The sequence below is a fragment of the Taudactylus pleione genome, unplaced genomic scaffold (genome assembly GCF_031769625.1).
Source record: "Taudactylus pleione unplaced genomic scaffold, aTauple2 ptg000128l, whole genome shotgun sequence".
Taxonomy (NCBI): domain Eukaryota; kingdom Metazoa; phylum Chordata; class Amphibia; order Anura; family Myobatrachidae; genus Taudactylus; species Taudactylus pleione.
The window spans coordinates 12524736-12536267 of record NW_028284530.1 but is presented as its reverse complement, the minus strand read 5'-3'; the positions used below and the strand labels follow the sequence as shown (position 1 = coordinate 12536267).

At 45.0% G+C, this 11532-nt stretch overlaps 1 protein-coding gene across 1 annotated transcript; it reads left to right on the top strand.

Annotated features, from left to right (window-relative positions):
• The first annotated feature begins 511 nt into the window (after nucleotides 1–511).
• LOC148523785 (G2/M phase-specific E3 ubiquitin-protein ligase-like) lies at nucleotides 512–10036 on the top strand. The gene is made up of 11 exons (XM_088472748.1): nucleotides 512–525; nucleotides 2549–2610; nucleotides 2834–2931; nucleotides 3868–3969; nucleotides 4876–5000; nucleotides 5235–5394; nucleotides 5667–5773; nucleotides 7476–7592; nucleotides 9398–9534; nucleotides 9804–9878; nucleotides 9966–10036. The coding sequence occupies exons 1-11, from the start codon at nucleotides 512–514 to the stop codon at nucleotides 10034–10036; spliced, it is 1068 nt and encodes a 355-aa protein (XP_088328874.1).
• The last annotated feature ends 1496 nt before the right edge of the window (nucleotides 10037–11532 follow it).

The following is an 11532-nucleotide window of genomic DNA, read 5'->3' as shown; positions in this document are numbered from 1 at the left end:
TTTTTTCATCCCCAAAAGGAAAGTACTTTTTTGGGGTGTTTTTTTTCGGAATTTTACCACCCACAGCTTATGCAAGCATCCATGATGATGGTCACGATGGTCAAGACCATCATCTCACTATGACCCAGAATGACTCTCTTGAGAGAACTAGTGACCCGGGCAGCGGGTACATGTGCACAGAGAAATATTGGGCCCAGTACAGAGGAATTAGACTGTGTTTCTGGCCACAGCAGGCCCCCAGGCAGTCCGGCCTCTTATGGAGCCCCTGCATGTGCATGATGGAGACCCTGTGTCAGATATCTGACCTACCATGGAAATGCAAATCAGTGATGTCACAGTGGCCAGTGATGTCATAACACAGGACAGCCAGTGAGGCTCACCCTCAGCAGAGACTTGCATTATAGTTACAGAATCCTAGCAAGTTGCATCGTTTTTATTATAAAGTGCATTTTTCTCTAATTCTACTACTGGAGAAGCATCTGGGAGGCTGTAAGACTAAATGTGAGGCATCATGGCCTCGTCTAGGTAAGTGACTGGTTGTGTTGTGTTTTTAAAAATAGAGATTTCCTTGTTACAAATGTAATATTTATGATCAGATTTACAATTATGTGGAACACCAATTATAGCTAATTTATTTCACCAAGTACATAATACTGTGACTAATTACACAAACATTGATAGCATCCAAAATTGATTAACTTATAATTGTGCTTCAAATTCTTTGAAACAGAAGCCGAGATACTTTAATGTTTCTCTGTTTGTTTGTTATTGTGGGGATTGTTATTATTATTATTTTTTTTTAATAGTTTTTTTATTGAAACACCATAGAAAATTACAATTACAAAATTTGTTTAAAAAATAGAATATCACAGCAATCTGTTACATAATAGCATATAATAGAATTGTTTTTATTTTTATTTTCATATGAAACCACTTGAATTATTTTAATATTACTAAACAAGTGTTCTCATCCTCTACACCCGGCCTGGACAACCTGTTGCTCCCCAGCTGCTGAGAAACTACAAATTCCAGCATGCCCTGCAACAGTTTCGCTATTAGGGAATGCTAAAACTGTACCAGGGCATGCTGGGACTTGTAGTTTCACAACAGCTATAGAGCCACAGGTTGGCTCTACACAAACTTCTTTAATGTAGTTGTCTCTAAGATAAGTTTGGAAACGCACCAGCCCTCATCCTCCTCGTTATAAACCATCCAATCCGCTTATAAAGCTAAATTCAAAATTATCCAAGGAAACAATTTGTTCTGTTTTGTTATTGTCATGTTGGAATATTAGGAACAGTTTTATGCTGTATCAAAATTCTGTTCTTAGGGGCCAATATACTTGTGTTCATTCTAGCACCCTGCACCTGTCACAGCCCGTGCAGTTCCTCTTTTCTGCCTGGGGTGTCGCTCTCTGCTCTGGTGCTTCTAGCACACTCAGCTGATGCAACACACTGCAGAGATACAGACCAGAGTGTGCTAGAATGAAGACTAATGTAATCTAACCTGCAGAAGTATATGCCTTATTACTGCAAACCCATTACCAATATCACTGTAATAAAGCATATAGATAATAACAGTAGCATTACTGTAGTATTGGCATAAACAGGCTCGATGCATTCAGCCATTTGGACTCTGCTGCCGCCGGTTAAGGGGTGACGCTATGCACTGACTGCAGATGGCATGGGGTGATGCTGTGTGCTGACTGCAGACAGCATGGGGTGACGCTGTGCTCTGACTGCAGATGGCATGGGGTGATACTGTGCACTGACTGCAGACGGCATGGGGTGACGCTGTCCGCTGACTGCAGACAGTATGGGGTGATGCTGTGCACTGACTGCAGACAGCATGGGGTGACGCTGTGCACTGACTGCAGACGGCATGGGGTGATGCTGTGCTCTGACTGCAGACGGCATGGGGTGATGCTGTGTGCTGACTGCAGACGGCATGGGGTGACGCTGTGCTCTGACTGCAGATGGCATGGGGTGACGCTGTGCACTGACTGCAGATGGCATGGGGTGACGCTGTGCTCTGACTGCAGATGGCATGGATGGGGTGGGGCTGTGCTCTGACTGCAGATGGCATGGGGTGACACTGTGCTCTGACTGCAGACGGCATGGTGTGACGCTGTGCGCTGAATGCAGATGGTATGGGGTGATGCTGTGCGCTAACTGCAGATAACATGGGGTGATCCTGTGCACTGACTGCAGACAGCATGGGGTTACGCTGTGCGCTGACTGCAGACGGCATGGGGTGATTCTTGTCACTCGGTTGGCATTGGGCTCAGCTGCAGGGCCGCGGGCAGGGGAGGGACTTGTTTTCCCTTCATATATAACTGACTGAACTCTGTACCGCTGCTTTCCTGCTCACTTTAACCCATTCTTATCTGGCCCCATAAAGGTAATTTTATACAGCAGCAGCACCTTGATGAGATCCACTTCTACTAAAGCACCAGCTCACAGAATAGATTACATATGACATATACATAAAGGAGGATTATTATTTGCACTTATAATTCACAATTTTGTTTTGACATCTCTATCTTTAGTAAGAGAAAGCGGAAGACGAATAGAGATTCGGCATCAAGCTCATCGCTAGAAGCCGATCCAGGTAAGACAGGAGCCAGAAGTCTTTATACACCTTCAGTAATATATCTGTCATTTTGACATAGAGTAAAGCTGGGTATACACCTGGTCGAGCATCGCTCTCTCTACCCTCTGTCTCACAACTACATTCCCTCACCTATCTTGCATGTACTTGTTCTGGTTTAATGTGTGATTTGTGTTTTGTATGAAGAACACACCATACATAATGTCTTGCCTTGCTTCCACAGCATGCATTTTCTGTGGTCGTGCAGAGAATGACGTGCCCAAGTATGGAGAGCTGCTGCGTAACGCCAAGGAGAAGCTGACTGTCCACCACTACTGCCTGGTAAGTATGGAAAGTAATGATGCATCAGTTATAGCAGCTGAAATCAGCCTGTTACACAGTAAGGTGCAGATTTATCACAATCTGCCATATTTACGCAAATGTGATAATCATTTTGTCCTATGGGCCTGATTCAGCTTGGAACGCAAGTCTGCGGACACACACGCACCCTGCTGATGTTTGCGTTCTGCGCATGCGTATGCATCGCAGTGCATGAACCGGCCGCTGCGATCGGGAAGCGATCGCAGTGAGCACACAGTCCCATCGCACAGTGATTAACAGGAAGTGCCCGTTTTTGGTGGGGGTGGAGAGAGGGGGGTGGTCGAAGGAATGAGGTGTGCCAGTGCATTTGAACGCCGTTACAGGGGCCTGCATAATAAAGCCCCTGCGACGGCATACGCTGTCTGAGCTCTAGATACCATTGCATTGCGAATGCATTCATTAGCATATTTTCACGAAGGCCGGATGCGTGCGATTGCAGACTTACGATCCATCCTGAATCAGGTCCTATATTCGCAAGGTGATAATGTAAATGTTTACTCAAATTTATCAATCTCCTCTTCCCGGGTGTGGCCTAATTGTGGGAGACGTGGCAATGCCCCCTTAGGAGGGTGGTGCTGTGAGCCCCACAGCCTAGCGCAAAGCCACGGGAGGGTGCAATCAGTGTGATAGCTCCCCCCAAAGGCAACAAATTGTTCTACCAAATTAAACCATATATTTTCTGTTAATTAAAATGGTGGAAAAATTAAAAAAAAAAACATTTTGTTTTGATTTTTAACTTTAGGCATTAAATATTATTGGAGTCCTCTCCTAAGGATATGTAGTTATCTGTGCAGTTTCATTAACATGCTAAGTGCATAAAACATTATAAAACTGTATTGGAGCATATGTTAGAGATACAAGTGTTCCTAATTGTTATCTCCCCTCTTTCCTATCCAGTTATTATCCAGCGGTGTGCTGCAGAGGGGCAGTGACAGGCAAGGCTTCTATGGCTTCCTGTACCCAGATGTGCGGAAGGCAGCCAGCCGTGCAGCAGAGCAGGTGAGGAGCTGATCATGCTGATACTTTCTCATGTCATGTGACCGGCGCTAAGGAAGTCACCGGAGAACTGAATGACACATATTTGGCCTAATAGGGAGTTTATTCTATTCCCTGATAATCCACAGAGAATAAAATAAACAGCTTTGTGATCCCACAGTGAGAATGACTGTGGAACTGCAGTGACCAGGAAGATCAAAAGCCACTCAGCCAATCAGAACTGTTTTCCCAAGGTGGCTGACAGATTCTGGAGAGTCTTATTTATATAACATGTTTGGGTGTATGGACCTCATTGCAGGTGTTTGCGCAGTTGGCCTTTGTGTTTTAATTACTCTTCATGTGTCCTGATGGTTTACCGACTGTGGTCGTAGTGAGTATTTGGATGCAGAGCAGACAGTGGGTGCTTGTGGAAAGAAATGGGGGAGGAGGTGGGGGTTATAGCTAGTCTAACAAAATTCCCCAAATAGTCTTTGGGAGCAGATAAGTGATGCCGCCTGTCAGCGGTAATGCAGATCTTTCCGCTTCCCCGAGCCAGTGTGCTGCTAAATTCACATGTGTGATCCAGCTTGCCGGCTCCTGCATGCACAGAGGACTGGAAGCTCAGCACTTGCAGTTCCCTAATATAAAAAAAAAAGAAAGAAAAAAGATTAAAGTCCCATAGGTCTCTCTGGAGCACGGCCGATCGGCCGCAGCAGCTATGATTGGAAGCCTTAGAGGAGCTATTTTCTATCTCTCCCACTAAGGTGGTTAGCAGAGGACTTGGCTATACTTGAGCGTTATGTACAGTGACTGTTCTATTATTAGGAAGTAAAAGGAGTCTAGAACAAAGGTTATTTATACTGGGGAACCTATTTACACTCATTGTTCATGTTTTGCTCAGTATTGTAATTAGTTAATTATGTTTTGCAGCCCTGCACAGTGTGCAAGAGGATGGGCGCCTCCATACGCTGCAGTAGGAAGGGCTGCGCTGAGACCGTGCACTTCCCTTGTGGCCAGGAAAAGGAATTTATATTCCAGTACTTCAAGGAGTTTCCGTGAGTAATCCATTTGCTTCTAGGTATATAGGGCTCGATTCACACCCATTTGCTAGATGCGATCGCAGGAATCCGGCATATGCAAATCCGGCAAGGCAGGCGATCGCACGGCAAGGCATTAGCACGCCCAATATGTCCTGGTGTGCGATCGCGCTGTGTATGTATGTTCCATTACAATGGGGTTTGTTGTTTGAACTTCTCACAATTTATTCTGTAATATCTGTTTCCCTGCAGATCATTTTGCCCAAGGCATCGGCCTGTTCAGAAGGCTGCGGTACAAGATGGACTAAGTGCATGTACCATCTGCCTGGAGGAGCTGACCCCCGCCCCTGCATATGATCTGATTAAGAGCCCCTGCTGCAAAAACACCTGGTTCCACAGGACTTGCCTGCAGGTGAGCTATGGCTTTACTATTTACTACTCACTAGTGACTTACTAGTCACTGGGAGGAGGCCAACCAGGAGAGAGCCAAGGCATGACAGCCAATGGAGTGGAGGGTTTGAAGCTGATCCCGGTGTCTGCTCTCTGTATACGAAAGGATTATGGCGAATGCGGCCTGACGTTAGGCTGGTCGGCTTGTCCTTGCTCGTCAGCTCTTGTGCAGGACATTTGCTTTATGACTGTAGATATATATTTGTTATTTCATTGGAACTTCTTACATTACAGATGCAGGCATTAAACGCAGGGAAGTATTTCCTGAAGTGCCCCATATGCCAGAACATGGAGAGTTTCCAGCAGGAGATGCTGCGAATGGGAATTTACATTCCCCACAGGTATATGTAACGATTGTATTTATCTAGAACATAGAATCCAGTTCCATCACAGAGGCTTTGCCGGAACTCTCGTTCGGTCGCATATATATATGCATGTGCCAACCAGGGAGCATTTTAAGACTGGAGGGGGCCCATGTGAGGTTTTCTGTGAGCCCCCTCCCCCTGAAAAAAAAAATGGCACTGGCGCATGCGCAGAACATCACCAACAATCTGGAATTTACCCAGAATCCCTTGTGCATGCGCAATAATCTGGCGTTATATCCGTACATATGGTGCAGCTGCCATGTTTCTGGGGATCGCTTCTGAAACACGGTGCTGGCTGCATTTTTTGAAAGCTATCAACGGAATAATGGGGCGAACAGCATCAGTACGGCTCTGAGACAAGTCTGTTGCATCCGTCATTGTAACTACCAAAGTGCCTTCTCTTTGGAAACTCACACACCATGCTCCAGCTTGCACACTTCTATCATAGCTGAAAGCCTTCAGGCTTCTACCTACAGCCATAAGTAATAGCCAGCCAGGTGTGCAATGGCCGTGAGGTTTATAATATAGTCACAGTGCTGGACACTCCATGCCAGGCCCAGTTTCCTTGGCCAGGTCTGTAGATTTGGTGCCCGGGACACATTGAGACAAATTTATGTGTGGAGGATACCAAGGACCCATTACAGTGTCCACATATAATGTGTTTTCTGCCATCTGTATTAGTCGGGGGAGGCCCATGTAGATGCCAGTTTCTGCCTGATAATATTACTGTGTGTATGGCAAGGCTTGGAAAGGACTACATCAGTGGTTCCCAAACTTTCTTGGATCATAGCACCCTTACTATCTCAGTATTATTTTGCTGCACTCCTAGGCCAAGGAATAGATTCAATTAGCGTTGAGGTTCTTTTGGAAATTCTATTGCTAATGTAATACTAGCAAAACCAAGTGAGGTCATCTCACAATAATAACCTCTTATGTGTGCATAAGACATATAGACATACATATATACATACCGGCAGGGTCACGCGTAGACACATACATTACATACAGATAGGCGGGGTCACATATAGTCACATACATTACATACAGACAAGCAGGGTCATATATAGAGACATACATACATACAGAGAGGCAGGGTCATATATAGAGACATACATTTCATACAGACAGGCAGGGTCACACAGACACATACTTTACATACAGACAGGGAGGGTCACACATAGACACATATATTATATACAGACAGGCAGGGTCACACTGACGTACCTCTCACCTTGATGTGGAGCCATTAGCTCCTTCCTCCCTGCTGCCAGGACAAGCTGCTGTAGTCGCGCCCTCTGCTGGGGTCAGAGAAGCATGTGCTGGGCTCCACCAATCATGGCTCAGCACAGGCTCCTCTGACCCTGGAGCCTCACCATAGACCAGTAGGAAGGAAGGACCAGACCTGCTGCTTTGAATCTCCCACCACCATCTGGCCTTCCCTAATGCAGTTCTCCCAAAATCAGGAGTACCGCATTGTCCCAGAGACTGGCTGGGGAGAACGCCTGGCGGTAGGCAGGCCCGGGCCTGCGCGGCACTCCTGTAAGTACACTGCAACTCGTCAGGGCACCATGGTACACAGTTTGGGAAATGCTGGAGTAGATGAAACAGATAGAATAAAGCGTTGTAATGTCACATTGATTAATTACATCAGCGATATTAACTCACATTAACCTTTCAGAGATGCATCCTGGGAACTGGAGAACAACGCCTTCGGAGAACTGCTGCAGGTCCACCAACAGTGTGACGTGGATCCCTGCCGCTGCGAGCGTGGAAGAACTCACAGCGAGAGCAGCAGGTAAAACTTTTTGCATTTTATTTAGTAAGGGCTGCCAGTGTGCTATGGCCCAGCAGCAGCCCCTGGGAAGGTTCCCCTGCTCATTCTGCATGATTAATGCCGCCGAGACTCTTGATAAATAGGCCCCTACGTTTATTAGCTAAGGATCTACTGGGTGTTTGCGTAATATATGTGATGGTGTGTTTACTAAGAGGCTGAGGACCTCATTCAGAGTCTCTCGTTAGGGCACGCTCGCTCGCAGGGAGCGATAGTCGCACATCTGCGCATGCGTATAATTCGCAGTGCGCGTGTGCAAGTCATTCCTTGCGATCTGATTTTGCTAGCTCGCAGGCCACTTTCAGGTCATTGCTTTGAGTGACAGATAGTGCCGTTTGTGGGTGGTAACAGGGGAAGGTGCTTGTAAACGGGGAGTGGTTGTGCGAACGCAGGCGTGTCTGGCCGCTAAAACGGCATTTAAAGGGTGTGCATAATTAGCAAAGTAGCGTCATAACACACGTGACTTGGTTATTTTTAGCCTTAACTGCTCGCAGTGCTTGGGGTAGGTTAGGTCAACCTTAAGCGCTGCGAGCAGCTCCGATGGCCTTCGATATTCACGATTAATCAGACTCTTCCCGGAGATGACGTGTGCTGCGAGTGACAGGTGGGAGGTTTTATAGTCTAGCGTATGTTAACTGCCGTCGCTCACTAAGACATCATAGAGGGCGTCCTTACAGCGCAAAGAGCGATCATTTTTTTTGCATACCCGGCCCCTTTTTGCAATGGACCGATCGCATCTTGCAACCAACTCTGAATGAGGTCCTGATATCTCTCACATTTACTATGTGCTTACTAAGAGGCCGACACTAAGAACCTGGATACTATAATTGTTTTCTGTTATTATATAAACGTTATGGGATGGGTACAGGATGCGCCGGGATACTGAACGTATCCCATATTTTTTATGTGTTGTGAATCTATTGTGTATTCAATAAATTGTATCACTGGAATCTTTATCAGAGAGTTCCCAGTACCTTAGGTTTTCTTGACAGCGCTGCCCACTTTGTTTTTGTTTTCACCCCACACTTACCTCCTCCTCCATCTCTATCTTCTTCCTCTGCCCTATAATTCCATTCTTCTCTTTATCATGCTTCACTGTGCTGGTTGGGCGGCTCGGAGGCTTCTCTTCCCGGCTGCTCTTCTATTCGGCACCAGAGACACATTATGATATCCCATGCCCACAATATAAAACAATGAGGGAAGCTGGGTGGCATTTTAACCATTGTGCCGGGTGGCGTATCAACCATTGCGCCAGGTGGCATATCAACCATTTTGCTGGGTGGCATATCAACCATTGTGTGGGTGGTGTATCAGCCGTTACAGTGTCGCAGCCACTGGCACTGTAACATAGCATTTCGCATACAGATACACCCGCAGTCACACACAGAATACAGGCATGCCGCAAATCATTTTAATTAGCAGAAGCTGCTTGTGCGTCCTACTCCCATCACTGTTTGATTAAGATGCATTTGAAGGTAAAAAAAATGCATGAAAATACGCTCAGCACTACAGAGTCGTGTCATGGCATGGGGCGACAAGAGGGGCACGCAAGGAAGCTAGATGTATTTGGACACAACTGTATAATATAACTCCCCTACAAATTGGGAAATGTTTGCTGTAGAATTGCTGAAATGTATACATTCTTATAAGATGCCAAATTGTTTAATCCTCTAGAATACAATAAAACATTTAGTATCTTCAGGGCTATTTCTCAGATTTATAGCTCTAGCTGTAGGGAAGAGATTTATCCTCTGTGTCTCCTCTTTCAGTGAATGGTATATAATTCGGTGTCACTGCTGTGGGTCAGCGGGAACCCACCTCACCTGCTCAGCCCTGAGATCTACTGAGAGCACATGGACCTGTGCAGAGTGTGCCTCCATTCTGGAGAAGCCGGAGGATGCTGATGGTAAGTACTATCCCCGGTCATTTGTCACGTATTACTAGGTAGTACAGTATCTAACATCATAACTTATATTTCACTTACGTGGTAGAATGAGACATTAGTGAAAACTATCATTAAGTTACCAATATTGGGTTATTGCCGCTATAGTGTAATTGATGTGTGGCCCTTTTCATATTACAGTAGCTTTAGCCAACCTGCAACCTGTAGGACACAGAGTACGTCCATCCACATAAACATATCGCTAACAATGTTGGATCTCTTTCTGATTGCAGAGTCATTAGCAGAGGCATCTGTGGTAATACCATCAACGAGCAGAGCAAATCCTCGGCCTGCAGTAACACCAGGAGAGACCTGCGCCCAGATGAGGGAGCATCATTCAGTAACATCTGGAGAAACTTGCGCTCGGGTGAGGGGGCATCATTCATTAACACCAAGAGAGACTTGCGCCCGGGTGAGGGGTTACAAAATGATAACATCCAGGAGGACCAGAAAATCACCATTGTAGGGTGCTAAACCCAGAACCTGGGGGCCCAGGTGGAGACAAAATGCCTCATGATCCACTCCCTACCTGTCATACACTTCCTGCAGGAACAGAGAACTGTGTGGATCCGTGCAGTGTCTCTCACTCTTGCCCAATATACACATCAGTGGAATTAGAGCAATTAAATAACTTTTGCTTTCCAAACCAAGTAAAGAGAAAAATCTTCTTTATATAATATTTTAGCAGGGGATTACAAATCAGCAATATTGATATCAGCCATTCCTAAGGCTTCAATCCAAAGGCTCTCATTCACATAGCTTCAGGGCATAACGGTGGGTTTCGTTCTGATCGAAGTGAATGGTTATACTACAAAACCAATTGAGTGAGTACAAATTAACACACTTCAAGTACAAGTAACAAACATACAAAGTATACAGTGTACTTTTGTCTATGTGTTCAGATAACACCGGTGATTCATTATCTTCAACATAAGATCTAGTTCATGTTAATCTGGGGAGCCCTCGTTTCACAATGCCCAGGCCTTTCAATTTACATTGCAGACACTCTACTGCAGTCTCAGGTCCATGTACGAGCTGAAGAGCCTTTGTCTAGGTCTTGATTTATAAACCATTGTATGGGTATTGATTTTCCAGATATTAAGCCCATATTTGTTACACACTGGGTATCTAGCACTGATTGGTACAACATAGCATGGACCATTCTTATCTCTTGCACATGCTCAGTAAGCACTAAGATATACGCAACGGAATATGCTGCACTATATAAGAAACTGTTAATAAATAAATACTCAGGACAAAGAAATACAGTTATGACGTGTCCTAGAATGTCTGGAGTTACACTATCTCAAAGCCCCTCTTTGTCTAAAGAATATGGACATCGCTGTCAGTAACCCATAATGCTTAGCATCTCTACACATCTTACAATGGTTATTCTATTGGAATATGGCTAACTGTCTATAACTAACACCATATAAGGTCTTAAGGGTTCATTTCTGCTAATGACAGGTACAAGTAGGCACCCCAATATATGTCTTATCTGACCCCAAAGGTGAATCTGACCAGTCTATGCATAGACTAGAACTACATGAATACAATCTCTTTTCAAACCTCAATGGGGCCTAGCACAGTTGTGTATTACAACTTATTTACCTATGTAGAAATTAATTATTTAACCCACTGTTTACACTTCAGTCCTGCTATTTATCCTGTACTTCAATTACATATTCAAATGAGTTTTAATTAAAGACTGTTGCTTTTAATCAGACATTATAAATTTAAGTGGCATTCTGACATCTTTGATAAGTTAAACACATATATATTCCTTTTATCGGGCATTTTCTATATGCATAGGGTTCTGACAGCGCACTGCCACTGCCATAATGCTCCTGTGCCAGCTATATCCAGCATCTACTTCGCCTACCACTTGCTAATGAGAGGTGAGCTGCTATTTTCATTGGAGTATGACAGGGAGAGGTGAGAGGTGAGGCAGCAACAAGATCA